The sequence below is a fragment of the Hyla sarda genome, chromosome 1, assembly GCF_029499605.1.
Source record: "Hyla sarda isolate aHylSar1 chromosome 1, aHylSar1.hap1, whole genome shotgun sequence".
NCBI lineage: Eukaryota > Metazoa > Chordata > Amphibia > Anura > Hylidae > Hyla > Hyla sarda.
Genome location: NC_079189.1, coordinates 121,487,855 through 121,509,736, shown reverse-complemented (window position 1 = coordinate 121,509,736; position 21,882 = coordinate 121,487,855). Strand labels below are relative to the sequence as shown.

The 21,882-nt window shown below is 38.7% G+C and overlaps 1 protein-coding gene across 8 annotated transcripts in view; it reads left to right on the top strand.

Moving 5' to 3' along the window:
• The window catches only part of GALNT7 (polypeptide N-acetylgalactosaminyltransferase 7), a 199,236-nt gene that overhangs the window by 133,694 nt on the left and 43,660 nt on the right, over nucleotides 1-21,882 (top strand). For 6 of the 8 annotated variants that reach the window (XR_008889368.1, XM_056560792.1, XM_056560824.1 and 3 more), the window contains 3 exons: nucleotides 2,896-3,026; nucleotides 7,810-7,889; nucleotides 18,187-18,369. Coding sequence is in view for 7 of the 8 variants with exons in the window: in XM_056560792.1 (XP_056416767.1) it covers nucleotides 2,896-3,026; nucleotides 7,810-7,889; nucleotides 18,187-18,369 (394 nt within the window). In the remaining variant the exon portion in view is untranslated. Of the gene's footprint in view, nucleotides 1-2,895; nucleotides 3,027-7,809; nucleotides 7,890-18,186; nucleotides 18,370-18,527; nucleotides 18,711-21,882 lie in introns of all 8 variants that reach the window. The other 2 variants (XM_056560797.1, XM_056560814.1) reach the window with 2 other exon arrangements.

The following is a 21,882-nucleotide window of genomic DNA, read 5'->3' as shown; positions in this document are numbered from 1 at the left end:
CAAAAATGGTGTCTGTAGCTGGATGTAGAAACAGGACAAAAAAGGGGGACCAAACATGGAGGTCAATGGAGCGGATACCTATGGAGACCAAGCCACACAAACTCCAGGTTGTCCCACAATCAAAAAAAAAACTAAAATCTCTGTTACATCATAGACATCGGACAGATTGCTATATGCACCTACCCAGACAGAGTGCCAACCCCTACACCTTTTCGCTTTCGTTTCATCAGGGAAGTTGGGTGACTATTTATAGGTATTTTTTTATGAAAGTAGGGTAAACACGATGAAAAGAAGTGACATTGAAGCTACCATTGAAGTCAATGGCCCCCCACGCTGCTGTAGCTCAAAGAGAGCCAAGACGGGGCTTTTCACATGAGCGCATTTGTGCTTTTGTGAACATACCCTAACAAATACCCTAGCAAATACAGATGAGAGATTCCCTTTAAGCAGTGTTTGTGAAATGAAAAGTTAAAAAAATAGAATGATTTTAAAATAGGCAGATTTTGTCCCTTTTAAAAGATTTCTAATGTAGAAATGTTATTAATTAATAGGGTATGTTTTGTTACCATTTCCTAACCTTAAAGGGGTACTCCACTGTTCCAGCTGCGGGGGTCGCGACATCACGGCCATGCCCCTTCATGACGTAATGTCACTCCCTCACAATGCAAGTCTATCCCTCCCATAGACTTGCATTGAGGGGGTGTGACGTGACATCATGAGGGGTGTGGCTGTGACATCACAACTCCTTCAGGCCGCACCCAGCATTTTGAACAAAATATTCTGAACACTGGGGCAGTGGAATACCCCTTTAAGTCCTTTTCTAGGTTTCAAACAGAAGCGCCAATGTCTTCAGTGTTAACCTCTTGTGGCTTTTTACCTCAGCTGCCAGATTGGCAAACATTTGAGAGTTACTTTTACTTTTTAGGCTTTATGGTGATGCAGCGGTTATCTCTTTCTCAAAAGTTGTTGTTGCTTGGGGCTTAAAGATGTACTCCAAAGGAAAACTTTTTTTGTTTTTGTTTAAATCAACTGGTGCCAGAAAGTTAAACAGATTTGTAAATTACCTCTATTAAAAAATCTTAATCCTTCCAGTACTTTTTAGGGGCTGTATACTACAGAGGAAATGCTTTACTTTTTAGATTTCTCTGATGTCATGAACACAGTGCTCTCTGCTGACCTCTGCTGTCCATTTTAGGAACTGTCCAGAGAATATGCTGCTCAGGTCAGTTCCTAAAATGGACAGCAGAGAGCACTGAGAGACGTCAGAGAAATATAAAAAGTAAAGCATTTCCTCTGTAGTATACAGCCCCTAAAAAGTACTGGAAGGATTAAGATTTTTTAATTGAAGTAATTTTCAAATCTGTTTAACTTTCTGGCACCAGTTGATTTAAAAAAAAAAAAAGTTTTCCACAGGAGTACCCCTTTAAGGGGTTCTCCGTGCCTTTTATATTGATGGCCTATCCTTAGAGTGGGCCATCAATATTAGATTGGTTAGGGTCCAACTCAACAATTTCTTATTACTGCCCCTATGCAGACTATGGGTCCCCATAATATCAGCAAACACTCTCTGTAGTGTGCTTCAGCAGACCTACATCCTCCTACTTGCTCTTTACTTCTGGTTAGCCTGCCAAATTAGGAGTAGTAGAAAGTACGAGACTGCAGGTTTAGGTTATGTTCACATCTGCACCACACACATAGGAACTTACCATACGCGTTCAAGTATTGGTATACGTTTGACTCACACTTGCACATGTTTTGCATACATTTTAAATATATCTTTATGTATGTACTGATGTCATACAGGATGAGGAATGTTCCAAAGGGAGTAGTTAACTCCTTTTTTTTTTTTTTATAAAGCTAGTGTTCTAGAACTGTATCTAGCAGTTAATTTATTTAATTTGCGCTAAATGCTATAGTATGATCAGAGGCTAAATGTAAACAAAAAGAAAAAAAAAGCATATTTAGTATCATGTGACATCTGTGCCATTGTCCAAACTAATAATTACTAGTCACGCATGGTGAGCGGCATATACTATTTATAATACGGGACACCAGAATCTTTTTATGTAGCTCTGTAGATGGAAAAATAAGAGTTGCAGCTCTTAAAAAAAGGAAGAGGAAATCAAATGCTTAGTTTTTTCATTGTTGCCATCCAAAATCTTTAACTTTGTCTCCATTGACATTTGTGGAGGGTAGAAGGGAGAAAGCCAGGACTATGTAAACAACCTTAAAAAAATGTAGCAGATAGCTCTACACAACGAAGTATGTCGCTTAATACATTTTAATGGTATAAACCGTATACATGATAGTATAAATATTTTTGTTGTGCATTGTACGGGAAACATAATGTAGTCAAAAGTACTTTTGACTAAATTTGCTCAATAGAAGCACCAAGGCATAATACCTATTGGTATTTTTTAGACGTATCTCTTGGCGTACTAGTGTGGTACAGATGTGAACATACACTTAAACTACACTGGATTTGTTTGCTGTCTGTTACCATGGAGAAGCTTAATCTGCATAGGAAATTTTAATGTTTAATTTGCGATTTATTGGGACAACTATTCACCAATTCACTATCTCAGTCAGCGCACACACGGCATATGACTTGTGAAATAATACAGTTGTCAATTACTATTAAACTATCATGTGAGGATTATGTAAATTCTCTTTGCTCCTAGGAATAAGCCATCAGATACAGAATGTTATTAATGTTTGGTGCAAACGGCCTTTCTAAATGAAACCCAGCCAAGCATTACTGTGCCCGCCATGTGCCAGTATCTATGTCTGCCACTGTTCTGCCAACAGACATGGATATCATGCTTCAGAATACAGGGTACTGCACCATAGAAAGTTATTGTTATGATTCTGATTATTTATTTTTTTTTTTTATAGAACATTTAAAGGGGCGGCTGGAAGATTATATCAAGCAATGGAATGGGCTGGTAAAGGTATTTAGGAATGAACGAAGAGAGGGACTTATACAAGCAAGAAGCATTGGTGCCCAGAAAGCTAAACTAGGACAAGTAAGTAGGAATATGCTGTTGTTATAGATGTCACATTTAGAGTTCAGAGCTACATGCATGCACACCACGATGTGATCTCTCACTACATTATTAGCCATAGCCATATTACCTGGGAGCTGCTGTCCAGGATTGTGTTTTTGCCACCTTTAACATACCCTTTTTTACTAGTGCAGAAAGCCAAATCGTTCCTCTGCCCTACATACAACAGCAAATCTATATGTTAAAATGCTGTCTGTGGTCACCACTAGTGTGCTTGGTGAATATGAACCAATAGTTCATCTCTGTTCTGCATAGTGCCTTTGCATCAATGAGCTCTGTATCAGAGCCTGAGCTTTCTACACCATTTTTTCTGTATTATGTGTGATACCTTGTTGAAAATGTAAATATACCATAGTTGGCTGACTAGTCTACTGAAAATGCCACTAATAGAAGCTTTGCTGACACCTGAAGTTAGACTAAAGTGAAAAAGCTGCATACTTCAAAGAACATCACCATCATCAAGTATCCTAAAAGTTTGACTTGCCCATAGCCACATGAAAGCACTACTTCCCTTTCTCAGTAGGCAGTCCGTGAAGCCATATGGTTTGTAAGGCTTCTCATCTTACGTATAATGCAAGCAATGTCGCTACTAGTTTACAAAGCACTTCACTCAAAAAATCATGCTATAGTACATTATATTTTATTAACAATGAAAATGGTATCCAAATGAGAAACTAAATAAAATTAGATTGTAATCATATATTAAGTCAGATTCTAATTATATATTAGAGTAACTGTAGCACAATGGAACATTGAATTATTCACCTTTTCAAGTTTTCTCTCTGTTTCTGAAACTGGCTGGGCATTCTGGCTTGTGAATTTCACTTACACTAATACATTGTAGCAAACCCATGGTACAGAGCAGATATGAAATGTTGTTTGCCTAGAATAATAACAGATGCCCAGCTATGAGGTAGTAGTTATTGATTATTAATTTTTTTTAGCCAGTACACAACAATGCTCCCTTTCAGGCTGCATTCACACTTCGTTTTTACATTACGGGTGCCGGATACGGCTGGGGGAGGGGCAAACTGGGCTCTCCCGTACCCCAGCCGGACCAGTGCTGAAATCCATTTACTTTAATGAGCCGACCGGAGTCAAACGATGACTCCAATTGGCTCATTTTTGACCCGTTTGCGGTTTCCTGACCGGACCTAAAACTGTAGTATACTACGGTTTTAGGTCCGATCACAAAACCGCATACGGGTAAAAAATGAGCCGACCGGAGTCACCGTTTGACTCCGGTCAGCTCATTAAAGTAAATAAATTTCAGCGCTGGTCCGGCTGGGGTACAGGAGAGCCCGGTTTGCTCCTCCCCCAGCCGGATCCGGCACCCATAATGTAAAAACGAAGTGTGAATGCAGCCTTATTCACATCAAACAGATGTTTTTAAATGGTGAGACACATAAAGTTGTGTAACTTTTAAATATGAAAATATTAGTTTATTTATGTTAAAACTGGAGATCCTTTTTAAGATTTCCTTGAAAGTAAAAAAAAAAAAAAAAAGTCAGCTAATCTGACAATGATTAAGTATATTAGTATGATTAAAATATTTGGATTTAGTTAAATACATTTTTGGCACATCTATTAATCTCAAATAATACAACTGGGATACTAAGGTACAGAATTTTGGGGTATGAAGGCCCCTCTCAGGTAAGTTCACAGATGAATATCAAGAAAACCAACAAAGCAGTCTCATTGTCTCGGTCAAAAGGCTAAATGTGTGGCGGATATAAGGTTATATAATTGGATGGAGCCAGCTAAACCACATAAAATATTTATTAATAATAATAATAAAAAAAACACAGAATATGATTTGAGAAAATCGGGATATCTGTTCCTATTAAAATTGCCTCCGCAAGGCCCTTGCAGATATCTATATATAGGCATATATTTTAAACAATAATGGCTTGTTACACACTTAGTGCATAAATATAACACACTAGAATTGTGGGTTCATATCATCTGAAAAATAAAATGTGGCACTTGCATTAAAAGATGTTGAGTCTTATTCACTCACATGTATTATATAACCAGTTTGCAGCAGTATATTCCACCTGTAAAAAATATGTTCCACCTTAAAAAATTGTTCGTATCAAAAACACTGAACACCACTTAAGAAGGGGTTTGGCTATACCCTCTTATACCCCGAAATGCATTTGGTGATTGCATTTGATGAGAAAGCGGCTATCCAGGCTTGACCTTCATACACACAGAGCCGTTTTATAAGTGTCTTTTGAAGTGCAGCACTGAGAATGTTGACACCTGTGGAAAAATACTGGGCCCAAAGGAATTAGCCAAGAAGGCAACATCTGCCCTCTGTATCCCTGCTCCAGGGAGGTCTCGCCCTGAACACGTTCAGCTGATCTGCAATCAGCTGACCACAACCTCCGGGAAGCTCGCCAGCGTGTGCGGTCGGATTGAACACCATTAGCCACCGCCGGCTGGAGCGAGAGGACACGCAGCCAGAGGCAAGAGCTGAAATGGACGACATGGAGCGGTGAGTGGCACGAAGTGCCAGCGACATAAAGATTTCTCCCACAGGTCAGCCCACAGATTACCGGTCTCAGCTTTGGGGCTCTTGTTGGGAACTGCTTGATTTATCTGGACCTCTGCTGGTCCTTTAGATGGACATTCTAGGAACGTTCTTTTCTATTCACAGGTGGATTACAGTGTCGATATCCTACGCTCACATTAATGAGTTATATACTGGTTTTGATACAGAAAATGTTTTCAGGTGCAGCATATTTTTTACAGGTGGAATATACTGCTGTAAACTGGTTATATAATACATGTGAGTGAATAAGACTCAACATCTTTGAAAGCAAGTGCCACATTTTATTTTTCAGCTGATATGTACCCACAATTCTAGTGTGTTATATTTATGCACCAAGTGTGTAACAAGCCATTATTGTTTTAAATATATGCCTATATGTAGATAACTGCAAGTGCCCTGTGGAGGCAATTTTAATAGGAACAGATATCCCTCTTTTCTCATATCATATTCTCTGTTTTTTGTTTTATTATTGTTATTATTAAATATTTTATATGGTTTAGCTGGCTCCATCCAATTATTTCACCTTATACCCGCCACACACTCAGCCTTTTGACTGAGTGAGACATTGAGGACTGCTTTGTTGTTTTTCTTGATATTTATATTCTTTTTCTCTTTGAGTGAGAGAATTGCAGTTAACCTTGTGTCTTCTATTGTGAGCTCCACAACCTATTCAGTTATACCTTTTAAGTTTACAGATGAGTAAGGCCCCATTCCCGCCATGTTTTCCGGCTGTGTAGCCAATATCTGTCTGAACACCTTCAGGGTATGTTCACACTGAGGAATTGGAGAGGAATTGAAGAGAAATCATTTTGATCAGGAAAATGTTGAAATCTTCTATTTTCTGGTTGCCGCGATGTTGAAGCAGAATTAAAGTGGAATTGAAGCAGAAATTACAATCAGGATTCAGGAGGAGGAGTAGCAAATGATGTTGGGGAGGAAGTTCAGCCATTTCCGCCTGAATTCCGCTTCAAACTGATTTCCTCAGGAAAAGAAAGTTCCCATTGACTTCAATGGGCTTTTACAAACAGATTCTGTATGAAGAATGAGCGTGTTCTATCTTCAGGCGGAACAGAATTCAGTGTCAGAATTCTGCTAGCAGAAATTTGTCAGTTTGAACAGGTCAGTGGAAAGTCCATTAAAGTTAATGGAACTTTCATTGTTGGATGATTCAGAGCAGAAAAAGTGAGCAGAATTACTCAAGTTAATTCCTCTCCAATTCCTCAGTGTAAACATACCCTTAAAAGGCTATTCAGATGTGCTCATAAACTTAAAAAGCAAAGTAAAAAACTGTTTATGGGTACATTCACATATACAGGATCCTGCACAGATTTGATGCGCAGGATTTGTAACTGTAGATTAGAAGCTGAGCTCAGTCACTTAGTTTACATTGAAAACCTGCAGCAGAAAATCCAGTGCATCAAACCCTGCACATCAAATCTGTGTACGTGTGAACGTACCCTACTATGGAGTACGTGGAAAAGTACAGCTGAGTATAAAAAGGTACAGCAATCAAAGATCAGATAACTAAGGAGGGTATAGCAGTGATAGAAGAGGTCGATATTGGGGGATTGGCACCATTAAGTCCTGCACTTTTTGGAATTTATTAGTGTACTTCTAGTGTACCATTTTTTTATAGGCTACGATGGTATCAACTAGCTTCTTCCAGGTTGAGCATTTCGGTGGTTGTACATCAATCCATTGCAGTGCAAGCATTTCTTTTGCTTTCTTTGCTTCTCTACTGATCACGGATTCCAAATAGAGAGACTCTGAATTTGTATCTGACTAACCTCTACACGCACAACCTCTTATTAGAAAAAAGAACATCAAAGGGCATAACCAAATTATATGAAAACCATAACCAAACATGTTGTACAGCATTTTAATGTCCTATAAAAAAACAGGGAACTGTGTTGTCATTATTAAACTTTGCTTAACCTATTAAAGTATATTGGTGCCATACGGTATATATCAGAAGATATTCATGGTTGATATAGTGCCAAAGCTTTATGTGAATGTGGGCTTTGTTGAATAAAAAGCATGATCGATAGATATAGCAAATGTATTCTTTAAAGTTAGTCAACTGAGTTATCAGAATTGACGCAAACATATTCAAATATCAGACAGGTTTTACTGTTTCTTTTTGCTGAATATTTTTGTTATCTGTCATTCACTATTGATCTCTTGTAGGTTTTAATTTACCTAGATGCACACTGTGAAGTGGGAATCAATTGGTATGCTCCTTTAATAGCTCCCATAGCGGAAGACAGGTAACATATACACTTGTACAAGTATTCTCTGTATGGAGTCTAATATAAAATGTCCATTGTAATTACTGTGCCGTGCATATGACTCACTAATGTTAGAGGTCTTTTTTCCAATAGAGGGCATACTTTTGTTATTGTACAGCATGTGCTGCTACAATATGATTCACTATACAGTGAGTCTGTTTACACATGGACTTTCATACAGCTAGGTACTGTGGACTTGTTTTATACAAGCAATAAATATTAAGTAGGATTGACTGATATTCAGTGAGTATAGAGAGCCTGGCCATTCCTGGGAAGCAAAAGGTTTGGGGAAAAGAAGGGTTTGGCATGTTAAATATATATTCTGTTCCCCTGAAAGAAAAGCGATGTCTGTCCATGGCTTATTCCTCTTACTGTTTGAAGAGACAGCTATTGGCTGTAAATAAGCACATATATAGAGCGGCACACGCTGGATACCAGAAGTTTAAAGCACAGTGTTCTGTATGGAAGCATACGTTATTGTAATTTTACACAATGTAGTTGGATCAACCCAATATAGACTTTTTCATACTTCTATTTGACAAAGCTGGAGAACTGTGCAGTACTGTCCAATTACAGCACCTGATTGACAGCTCTTCCAGGAGAATACCTTTCAAAAGTCCCGCTCAATCTCCTAATGCAGGGAATTGTGTCAGCCTCAAGGGTCAGGAGTCCAGCATAATTATTATGTCTATTCTTAATCCATTGATGTACAGCTATGTAACATACTATTGTTGTTTTTTGTTGATGTTTAATTCTCATGTACAAATGTAGAAAATTGGAGGTTCCTTAGTTATATAGCATCCTAAGAAGAATTGCTATAAAGTATAATATATATGTAGTCATATATAATAGTGTGCAAAGGGCTGTCTACAAAGAGGCTGAGTACTGCACGTTGAATTTGGGTATAATATTTTACATTATTTTACATCATACAGTTGGTTTTATAACTGATTTACCACTATTATTAATTCATGCATACAGTACCATGTACAGCTGTGTAATGTTTATCAAGTATGATCCAGAGATCCTAGCTATATAAGGTCACTGAGCTACAACGTTCACAATTAAAAAAATAATAATTCTAGTCATTCACTAAGTGGAGGCTGAAGATGAAGCATGCTTTGCCCTATTCAAGACTCAATGGGTTTCATCAAAACTGACCAACAGAAGACCTCCCCTTGACCCATAGAAACCAATAAAGGCACTATTACTTCTCTAAGAGTTAAAATGAGTATTTCACTAGTTTTTACATTTTATGGAAGGAAATAATTATAGTCACAAAGGTTTATGCTGTAATAATAGCAAGTAGTTGGGCATGTTTACACTGTGGAGTTTTTGCCGAATGTCCACACAGAATATTCCGCTCTGACATTTCAATGGAATACTGCTGCACTGTTCACACAGCAGAATTTCCGCACCTGATGTTTCTTTACAGTGGAAATTCTGATTCTGGCGTTCAGAGAAAAAATAGAGAAGTCTATTTTTTTGCGCAGTCCACAAGGAAATGCATTGCCATCTATGAAACAGCAAATTTCTGATTGATCCTACGGGCTGCTGGACTGGGCAAATGTGTGGGCATTCCACACATTTTCCTAACGGGTGAACCCGGCCTTTCTTTACTAAGAGAGTAGTGGATGCATGGAATAGCCTTCCTGTTGAAGTGGTAGCTGCAAATACAGTGAAGTAATTTTAAACCGTACCTGTCGGATCCACCAAAAAAAAAAATTATAATAATATATTAATCAGTACCTAATTCTGACCATGTACATCAAATTTATTTGTGTATAGCGCCTTAATTTTTTTAATTATTCCAACTTTACTGTAGCTCACTTACTTGAATTCCTCTCAAAGGAAGGGGCGTGGCTATACTGTGCAGGTCTCCGCCCCCTCACTCAGTTTGCTGTCTGCCGACATCTACCCTAGCATTAGCAAAACTACAACTCCCGGCATGTCCTCACTGTCAGGGCATGTTGGGAGTTGTAGCGAGATGTGAGCCGCAGGCATGCAGAGAAGCTGCAGTAAAGTGAAAGGTGGCCCAACTACACCGGGCAGACATGTGAGCAGCGGTGGGCAGACAGACATCTAAGTGGCGGTGGCGGCAGGGAGCAAACAAGTGCGGCAGTGGTGGCTAGATAAATGAGCGGCGGCAGCAGCGAGGGCTCATTTATGTATATACAGGTGGCGCTCCGCATCAGCTGACATCAGATGTTTTCTCCGTGCGCTCCTAGTATCAGTGATGCTAGGAGCGCTCTGGGGGAAAACAGTTGATGTCGGCTGATGCGGAGCGCCACGTGAATATACATATATATGATGTGAGAAAAACTCCTGCAGGTCTTTACTTACCCTGTGCTCGCTCCCGTTGGCGACAGGCTGGGAGCGAGCACAGCAGAGCCTTGTCCAGAGTGTCCACGTGTCATCATGACGCTGCCTCTAGACTCGTTATTGTATGGGGACCCCTAGTGGCCAGTTTTTCAAGCCATTATTTCTATAAAAATGTAATAACATTTTCTTATGAAGTATATTAGAAAAGTTTAGATTTTGCCAAGATCTACAACATATAAAAAGTTTTTTTTATCAGACAGTGCCCATTTAAGCATGCATAGGAAAGGTATAAGGCTATCCTTCATATAAGATAGGGCCAGGGACTATTCATACTATTCAGGATATTGGGCAGGCTAGATGGGCTGGGTAAAAAGAAAAAAACATGTCTAAATGTGTTGCTGCCACTCCAGGATGCTCTGCCAGAAGTCATGGGATGACCTAAAATACACTGTGCATGTGATGTTGTATCCTGTCATTGGCCTCAAGGGTTAATAACCATAGATCCATAGAAAGAGACCTCGTATTGGCTGCAACATCATCACAGGATGTCCGGCAGGGGAAACCAAAGTGGCATTGGCACTAGACTGATGACAAATTGTAAGGTGAGGTTCCCTGCCTCTTCAAAAAAATGGTAAACTACTGAACAACTTCTTTAAGAAATGAATATTGTTCACCAGTTGTTTGCTATGGGAAGCAGAGTTTTAATTAATTTATTTTTTTAATGACCTTGATTATGGAAATTAATGTGGACAAATAGTCCAAGTATTGCCAATGTCAAGCAGAGGTTAGCTAATGCTAACAGTTTAGTTATATTTACCCAGGAGATGGACTTACCTTGTAGCCCCTAGCAACCAGTCACTGTGCAACATTCATAATTTCAGAGTAGATTGGAAATGTAAGCTGAACTCTGGTTGCTATAAGCAACAAAGACAATTTTTTCCACTTATTTTTTACTAACCAAAAGGAAAGCAGTAACCCTATGTTGTGCTATGGGCCCGTCTTTCACTTTTTGTCTGTGCTGGTTTTCTTACCTGACTCTTTCTGGGCCCCCTGTTGTGCAGCTGGTGTGACTGGTTAAAGGGGTACTCTGGTGGAAAACTTTTTTTTTTGTTTAACCAACTGGTGCCAGAAAGTTAAACAGATTTGTAAATTACTTCTATTAAAAAATCTTAATCCTTCCGGGACTTATTAGCTGCTGAATACTACAGAAGAAATTATTTTCTTTTTGGAACACAGAGCTCTCTGCTGTCATCACAAGCACAGTACTCTCTGCTGTCATCTGAGAGCTCTGTGTTCCAAAAAGAAAATAATTTCTTCTGTAGTATTCAGCAGCTAATAAGTCCTGGAAGGATTAAGATTTTTTTAATAGTAGTAATTTGCAAATCTATAAAAAAGGGGAGTACTCAGTCCTCAGTCTCCCACCTGTTCAAACAGGTATGTGACAGAGGAATGGATTCACTAGACAATGTTATAAAAGATTTATTAATAAAAATATAACCAATCCACGAACCGCAGGGCCCTACGGATGTGTAATGGAATTACAGTAAAATGATTATTTGCTCAATAATAACTTCTGCCCATATGTAATCATACAAATATTGAATTTAAACAGTACAAATAGTAAGCGATAATCTGCTAATAACAAGAAATAATGATCTCATCTGTAAAAATAAAATATAGCCTAAAAATATCACATGAAGAGTATCCTAAAAGAAAAAATAACCTGCAAAAAAAAATTTACACAAATAATATAAAATCCGTCCTGTAACAAAAAACAATAATGTGGCAAATCTCTGGATATTTTGTATCAGTTCCACAAATGTCTTGTAACAGTTCCACAGGTAATTTATATCCAAGGGTAAATTTATAGCAGTTTTTCAATCCTGTAAGAAGCATATAATGTTTTTCCTGTGCGGCAATAATATTATACTGTATATTTTCTGGTATAATAAGGCATATAGTCGTCTCCGCTATTAATCCTAAAAAGGAAGAAGTCCTCGGCACTGTGTGCCACTCACCACCCTTATGATTCGGGGTCCCAGTGTATGAAGGTTCAGTCCGTACGCTGGAGGCTGCAGAGGTAACGTGCCACAATGCAGCCGCTGCTCCTCGTAATCCCCGGTGGCGTGTGATGTCACGGGTCAGCTGATTTCAGTCAGCTGACCTCTAGAGCCGGTGTGAGCCGTATACAGGCAAGTAGATAGAGACTCCAAGGGTGGTTTCAATGGTGTATATGATGCAAATGATGCAGATTAGCAGAGATTTGTACACGGAATTAAAAAGTTATGCTGGGACTTGTAGTCCGTGCCGCTAGATGGAGATAAAAAGTCCCTTGTTTCTGTCACAGCTATAGCAATGGGTGTTCATCAAAAAACATCCAATTAATGTCCAAACAATAATTTCATCCAGATCGCAGATAAAACGCAAAGTATGAACAGGGCAATAATCCAAAAAACTTCAGATCTCAAAAAATAGATAAATAACAAAAAACAAACGCATTTTGGGGTGTCAAAAGGAATAAAATATTATAAATATTAAAATACCCCTTCCTCAGTGGTGTCACTTTTTAATTCTGTGTACAAATCTCCGCTAATCTGCATCATTTGCATCATATACACAATTGAAACCACCCTTGGAGTCTCTATCTACCTGCCTGTATACGGCTCACACCGACTCTAGAGGTCAGCTGACTGAAATCAGCTGACCCGTGACATCACACTCCACCGGGGATTTCCGAGGAGCAGCGGCTGCATTATGGCACGTTACCTCTGCATCCTCCAGCGTATGGACTGAACCTTCAGACACCGGGACCCCGAATCATAAGGGTGGTGAGTGGCACACAGTGCCGAGGACTTCTTCCTTTTTAGGATTAATAGCGGAGACGACTATATGCCTTATTATACCAGAAAATATGCAGTATAATATTATTGCCGCACAGGAAAAACATTATATGCTTCTTACAGGATTGAAAAACTGCTATAAATTTACCCTTGGACATAAATTACCTGTGGAACTGTTACAAGACATTTGTGGAACTGATACAAAATATCCAGAGATTTGCCACATTATTGTTTTTTGTTACAGGACGGATTTTATATTATTTGTGTAAATTTTTTTTTGCAGGTTACTTTTTCTTTTAGGATACTCTTCATGTGATATTTTTAGGCTATATTTTATTTTTACAGATGAGATCATTATTTCTTGTTATTAGCAGATTATCGCTTACTATTTGTACTGTTTAAATTCAATATTTGTATGATTACATATGGGCAGAAGTTATTATTGAGCAAATAATAATTTTACTGTAATTCCATTACACATCCGTAGGGCCCTGCGGTTCGTGGATTGGTTATATTTTTATTAATAAATCTTTTATAACATTGTCTAGTGAATCCATTCCTCTGTCACATACCTGTTTGAACAGGTGGGAGACTGAGGACTGAGTACTCTCTATATATATATATATATATATATATATATATATATATTAGTGAAAAAGCATCTCAGTTAACCTCGCCCCCTATTTTTTGTGAGCTGCACACAATCCACATTATTTTTTAATTTGCAAATCTGTTTAACTTTCTGGCACCAGTTGATTTAAAAAAAAAAAAAAAAAAATTTCCACCGGAGTACCCCTTTAAATCTGCTGATGTTATTCTAAGATAAGCTAGAAGTGTTCTTCTAGTGCTGAATTCTGTGTGGCTGGCTGACACAAAGAAAGCATTCTGACTTAACATATTACACATTGAAGGAGAATAGATTTAAATCAAAGCCAAATGAAAAATGAAATGAAAGTTGTCCCTGAATAGGAACCGGTGCACTTCTGTTTTAGCTCTGAAATTTAATTTGGAGTTTTTTCAAGCAAGATTTAATTACCGTTCCAGTGTGGGCTGTAGATCTCTTGGAAAATGTTCTATTTCCATGGATGTGCTCTGATTACTTTAGCATTTTCCCATTTATGCTGAACGTGCATTCATTGCTAAAATTTGTATAGAAGTTCATTTCCATGCAGGTTGTAACATTTGATTAGAAGAAAGGCCTACTAAATCACTGTTTATTTTCTGCAGCGATATTGTGCAGTGCATTGAAATATTGCTTCTTAAAGCACACCTGTCATTTACACAAGACAAAAACATGTAGGAGTAGCACAGTTGGTGAACATACAGCGCTATTTATGTGAAACGCTTCTGCTGGTCTCCCAAATATATCGCCCACAGCAAAGTCACAGCTTCCTGTATAACCATTTACGTTAAATCTGCTGAGGATCAAGTGTCTGTCTGGGAGCCAAACTGGCCCCCAATGTGTATTGTCATTAGAAAGTTAGAAATTTGCTAAATATATGACAGCTGCTTATCTCTTTCCACAATATGATTATCAAAGGCAACAAATAATGTTTAGTGAAGGATTAAAATTGTATCTGTATATGTAATATCTATTGAGGTGATCCTGCCTGTGCCTTAAAGGGGTACTCCGGTGCTTACACATCTTATCCCCAAATAGACAAATATTGATAAGATGCCTGATCGCGGGAGTCCCGCAGCTGGGGATGCCCGCGATCATGCACGCGGCACCCCGTTTGTAATCAGTCTTCCGGGTCTGATTACGGTCGACCGCAGAGCCGGTGGCATGTGACCTCAAACTCTGCTCCTCAATGCAGGCCTACGGGAGGGGGCGTGATACGCCGCCGGCCCTGCGGTCGACCTTAATCAGACCCGGAGCGATTGATTACAAACTGGGTGCCGCGTGCATGATCGCGGGCGTCCCCAGCGGCGGGACTCCCGCAATCAGGCATCTTATCCCCTATCCTTTTTTTTTTTAAATCAATTGGCTCCAGAAAGTTAAACAGATTTTTAAATTAAATAGAAAAGGAGTTGATCAGCTCACCTGAGCCCCCAGTACACGGCAATCCACAAGACAAGCAGCACAATAGATGAATGTAGCCAGCACATAAAATCTGGAGTTTATTGATATCTCATTCAGAGTTCCATAGAAAGGCAGTTAGGGGAGTACATCAGGCAATAATTTTATCAACTGTAACAGTAAATGTGTATTACAAAATATCCTGCACACATTGTAATTTAAATTACATTGGAAGCACCAAACGATCGCTGAAAAAAAAGAATACAGGAGCATGTCAGACATGCAACTGGTCCTATTACAAATAACATCTCAAATGTTTCTAGACACTTTGCCACTATACATTCAGGAAACACTTCCAGTAAAAAAATTTCCGGCATAGAAAGAGTCACACAAAACACTAGGGGTGGAGATTTGATCCGTCACCTCCGCAACAGAGAAACCATGTGGATCTATTTATTTAATAGTATCCAACCACACAGAATGAATAACAAAACTGATCTTTACCTGCATTACTAAGCTCAGAACACATTTTCAAATTTTTTGTTTGTTTTTGTATTTGGGTTCCTACAACTTTTTGTATTTGCTTTTGCTTTTAATTTGCACACAGGTGATAAAGTTTTTCTGAACCTCTTGGAAGTCCCCCCCCCCCCCCCCCCACCCATCCCCCTGTTGGGGGTGGACGTTCCAGTTCAGTATAAAAATGTTACTTGGCGTTGGCATGAAGGGACCCATCTCCAAGCTGGTAACTGTACGTGATATTGCCTGATGTACTCCCTTACCTTCCTTTCTATGGAACTTTTAATAAGATATCAATAAACTCCGGATTTTATGTGCTGGCTACATTCGTCTATTGTGCTGAGATTTGTAAATGACTTCTATTTAAAAATCTTAGCCCTTCCAGTACTCATCAGCTGCTGTATGCTCCACAGGAAGTTATTTTATGTCTGACCACAGTGCTCTCTGCTGACACCTCTGTCTGTCTCAGGAACTGTCAAGAGCAGGATAGGTTTGCTAAGGGGATTGGCTCCTACTCTTGACAGTTCCTAAAACAGACAGAGGTGTCAGCAGAGAGCACTGTGGCCAGACAAAAATTTTTTTTTTTAAAGAAAAGAACTTCCTGTGGAGCATACTACAGAGGAATACTCTGCTAAATACTACAGAGGATTTTTTTTTTCTTTTTGGAACACAGTGCTCTCTGCTGACATCACGAGCACAGTTCTCTCTGCTGACATCTCTGTCCATTTTAGGAACTGTCCAGAGCAGCATATGTTTGCTATGGGGATTTTCTCCTACTCTGGACAGTTCTTAAAATGGACAGAGATGTCAGCAGAGAGCACTGTGCTCATGATGTCAGCAGAGAGCTCTGTGTTCCAAAAAGAAAAGAATTTCCTCTGTAGTATTCAGTAGCTAATAAGTACTGGAAGGATTAAGATTTTTTTTAATAGAAGTAATTTAGAAATATGTTTAACTTTCTGGCACCAGGTGATTTAAAAAAAAAAAAAAAGCTTTCCACCGAAGTACCTCTTTAATGCAGCCTACATTTACAATAATGCATCAGTCTACGTACAGCAAGTGATAGATCAGTGACATACAAGAACTGTCTTTCTCTGTAGAGTATCACATGAGATGCAGCTTCTGTAGCAGGTTTGCTGTCATCTGTTACATGTAGGAGAGGAGTGTCTGTCTGCATCTCATAGGACACATGAATGAATAGTCGAGACTAGCACATAGCAGAGAGAGACAGTGGAAGTCATAGGAATTGTAAAACTCTGCTTGTTGATGTAAGAAAGGCTGTTTTGGTTGTCATTTTGATCCAAACTTTTCCAGACACAGATAACTGAGAGCGGCATATTCCTTTTCAACATAGGGCTGTGCTGCAGTGAAGCCCAGTTATATATACCGTAATAAGATGTATGTCTATGATTGAGCAGCATTTTACAGTTTACATATAGCATTATCCTACATAACGCTGAGTAACTTTGTGAATTTGCTGCTTTTCTTATCTTCTACTGACCCTGAGTTACAGTCTGTATTATATTCCAGAGCGGTATTCTCAATTCCTCAGGTTTAATTGCTACAATCTAAGATTCCATTATGAACGAATGTCAGTGAAAAGTATTGCTGTAATGATTTTCCTTCTGGGAAGTGTAGTCTTTACGCCATAGAAAGCTGGTTCAGGAAATAACTAACTGTCCCGCTACATTATAGTTCAACTAGGCTTATTGGCTGCCTCTAATAGCAACTCTGAATTATGATAAAGGTAATTTAGGATTTGTAAAACATAGGCAATGGAATATATTTGTAAAATTGTCTTTTTTTATGTAGATTAAAGGGGTACTCCACCCCTAGACATCTTATCCCCTATCCAAAGGATAGGGGATAAGATGTGTGATCGCGGAGGTCCCGCCGCTGGGGACCCCCGCAATATAGCATGCGGCACCCACCTGTTTCTGGTCCGGAAGCTCTGGAGGGGCACCCACCTGTTTCTGGTCCGGAAGCTCTGGAGGGTCTGGGTTCCGCCCAAGGGAACGGAAGTTCGTGACGTCACAACTCTGCCCCCGTGTGACGTCACGCCCCGTCCCCTCAATGCAAGTCTATGGGAGGGGGCGTGACGCCCCCTCCCATAGACTTGCATTGAGGGGACGGGGCGTGACGTCACATCAGAACAGTTTTTTTCCCACATTTCATGATTTTTAATACCATCTGTTTTTTATTTTTTTATTTAAAAGGAACCTGCCACCACTTTCATTCTTTTTGATCCATGAGTTATCAGGGCGGTCCCCAGTAGCTTCTCCCCGCCCCACCAGACTTGATTGATGGATGCCTCTATACCTAAACAGGGAGAGATCTATCAATCAAGGCTGGTGGGCAGGGAGAAGTCTGCAGGGACCTTGATGACTTGTGGTTCGGACAGAATTATGTCAGTGATGACCGATTCCCTTAACATGTAGCAAACACAGTATTTATGCTTGATATATTAGTTCATCTGTACTATTTGATATTGTCTAATGATATTGCTTTTTTAACTGCATATTTCTAATTTTGCATGTCTTCTCTTGTTGTGAATTTGCTTTTCCTTCTGGAATCCTGGCAGAACTGCTTGTACTGTCCCTCTAATAGATTACATTGATGGCAATGTTTATACCATTGAGCCACAGCAAGGTGGGGATAGCGATGGTTTTGCTCGAGGGGCCTGGGACTGGAGTATGTTATGGAAACGAATTCCATTAAGCGACAGAGAAAAGGCCAAACGAAAGCATAGAACTGAACCTTATTGGTAAAGAATGTAATTTTACATTTTTATGTTCATGTTTGTCTAAATATTTTTTTCTGTTTTTGTCCCTTTTTTTTTTTTCGTTTCTCCACCATTCTTTTTCTGTTCGTGTATTTGTCCTTCGTGTCAATCCTTCATCCTGCATCACCACCACTTCGCAGAACCGCATGCACTGTACCTCTGATAGATGTCATAGATGGCAACACTTATCATTTAATACCACAAGGGGGAGGTGATGAAGATGGGTATGCTAGAGGAGCATGGGATTGGAGTATGCTATGGAAGCGGGTGCCTTTGACCAAAAAAGAAAAGGATATGAGAAAAACAAAAACTGAGCCTTATCGGTAATCACTTAACAGCTTGCAGGTTTCTTTCCATACTATGTACTGATACACTAAGTTGTCATGTCTGGGCCTTCTCATACAGCCCCACTTAGCCAGCAGCCTTTCTTATGCTCCCTATATTCTGAAATAATGAAGGTATTATTTATATAAAATGTAATAGATGTTCTTATTGCTGCTGATTTTAAGTTAGTGTCTGCATAGCACAGATAAATATTCCTTTTAAAAACATAACTTAAAAAATGTATTCCTGACTTGCCCCCATGTCTAAAGCCTTTTTTAATTCTATTCAGCCATGTTTAGTTATATTGCTCTCCTCCACGTGTTAGGCCCCATTTACATTTTTTACATTGTGTCTCTTTATCCGTGTCCGTGTGTCCACCAGGGATTCTTCCAACACATACACTAGAATATATTCATAGTGCTCCTTTTACCAGGTAAATGTGTCCTATTTGAATCCACAATGGAAGGTGTAAGCTGGTACAGTTTTTTTTTTTTTATTTAAACCAATAGTAAAAGGCTCAAACATGGTAATAACTAAGCTAAAAGCTAACCATACACATTAGATAAAAAATGGGTAAATACACAATTTTCCCACAAGTATCACCCAACAATCATCTACTTTATATGGGGCAGTCAACTGTACCCGGACATCAACCATCAGTAAAAAGAAATATTGGACATGTTTGACCTAAATATGTCTAATAATTTGTCCCTTGAGCTATGTCCTGCTGCAATAGATTTCTAAAAGCTGTTTCTTAAATGTCCAACAGAATGCGCCCCAGGTATATGCCAGAATCCCATTCACAGTAATGGCCTGAACATAGACAACAAGTGACTGTATTCCAGCCATGTGTGTCCCACACATAAACATCTATGTAGCCTGAGACCATGCTATTGAGTCCAGCTAAATAAACTTATATGTATGGGAAGTGGCCTGAATGAAGTGACTTGATGGATATGTTTGGGCCATTAAAGAGAATTCAGTGTGAACCCAGCCTAACTAACATGGCTAAATAGAAAAAAAAAAACTTGCACAAGGGAGCTATTTAAGGAATCTCATTGGCAGATTAAATGCCTATAAAAGTGGAAATATATCGAAAATCTTCTTAAATTCCATATAGGCATGCCAGAGGATAACATTGGTTAGGATTAAAAGGTTCATTCTATTTTAATACTTCAGATGTGAAACACTTTGGAGAGAGCTTTGATATTAAAATTGTTGGTTCTCATTGGTGAGATCGGCTACAGACCCTAACCAGTGTTATTTTCAGGATGTTTCTATAACATTAATATGCTTATCCACTATAATGTTAAGTTAAATTACCATTTATGCAAAGCTAAAAATGGGGCAGATTTCCTTAAAGTGTCTTAAAGGGGTACTTTTTTTTTATCAACTGGTGCCAGAAAGTTAAACAGATTTGTAAATTACTTCTATTAAAAAATCTTAATCCTTCCAGTACTTATTAGCTGCTGAATACTACAGAGGAAATTCTTTTCGGAACACAGTGCTCTCTGCTGACATTTTTGTCCATTTTAGGAACTGTCCAGAGCAGCATATGTTTGCTATGGGGATTTTCTCCTACTCTGGACAGTTCTTAAAATGGACAGAGATGTCAGCAGAGAGCACTGTGTTCTTGATTCAGCAGAGAGCTTTGTGTTCCAAAAAGAAAAGAATTTCCTCTGTAGTATTCAGCAGCTAATAAGTACTGGAATGATTAGGATTTTTTTTTAAGAGAAGTAATATACAAATCTGTTTAACTTTCTGGCACCAGTTGATTTAAAAAAAATAAATCATTTCCACCGGAGTACCCCTTTAAGTCTTACACACTGTAAACATAGACTAGGCAGTGGTTAAGCCTGCTGATAAATTTCTTGGCTTAATTTGCTCCAGCATTCCGGTACAAATTTAAGCTATTCATCCTTTGCTAAAGCTGTGGACCCATGATAACTGAAGTCACATCCCTTTGTTGGGGACAGTGAAAGAGGTTTTATAATAACATAATAAAAGTGGTGCACAGCATGTATATGGACCAGAATTTTGGTGCCTTTTAAATAGTAAATCTGCTCCAATGTCCCTTTTGTCTCTTGCATTATAGTATAGTCTTGTTTTTACAGCATACATCCTACCACCCAATGTAAATTATAAGAATAATGGAAATCAGCCACAATATGTATTAGAAGTATTCATATTTCCTTCCATGTGCATATTCTGCAGAATGCCTTCTATCACTTCATATAGATAATTGAGTATAAGTAATACATGTAAGGAGTTCATAGAGCACCATTTTTTAGGTGTATTTTGCGACAATTTGTTGGTGACCTGAATTAACTTCATAATGCATATTCTGATTCATATATGCATTTATTTCTGGCTAAGTGGGGCTCAATATTTCTTCTTACTGACAAGGTTACTAGCAGTGAATAGTCATAAGCATACACTGCCAGTGTTCTTTGCCAGTCAGACTGTTACTTTCTTTTTTTATGCACAGAACTTTTAACCTCCCCTTGTTATGTTACTATAAACTTCCTTCTGGTGCAGATAAAGTGCTGGTTTACCTATTAATACAATAGAAATTCACCCCTTTCAGCTCTTCACTAACACATATGTGGTGCCTTTATGATAAATGTAAAAAGCTGTTTCTTCCATTGCACCTTGGAGGTGAGTGTTAATGTTGTTCAAAAAAGATGAGATTGTTACTACACATATCTAAAAGTAAAAGCTTAAAGGGGTACTCCCCTGGAAAACATCAACTGGCGTCAGAAAGTTTAACAGATTTGTAAATTACTTCTATTTAAAAATCTTAATCTTCCCAGTACTTATCAGCTACTGTATGTTCCAGTGAAAGTTCTTTTCTTTTTGAATTTCTTTTCTGTCTGACCACAGTGCTCTCTGCTGACACCTCTGTCTATTTTAGGAACTGTCCAGAGTAGGAGCAAATCCCCATATCAAACCTATCCTGTTCCGGACAGTTCCTAAAATGGACAGAGGTGTCAGCAGAGAGCATTGTGGTCAGACAGAAAGGAAATTCAAAGAGAAAAGAACATCCTGGGGAGCATACAACATAAGTACAGGAAGGAATAAGATTTTTTAATAGAAGTAATTTATAAATCTGTTTAACTTTCTGGCACCAGTTGATAAAAAAAGAAAAATAATAATGTTTTCCAGGGGAGT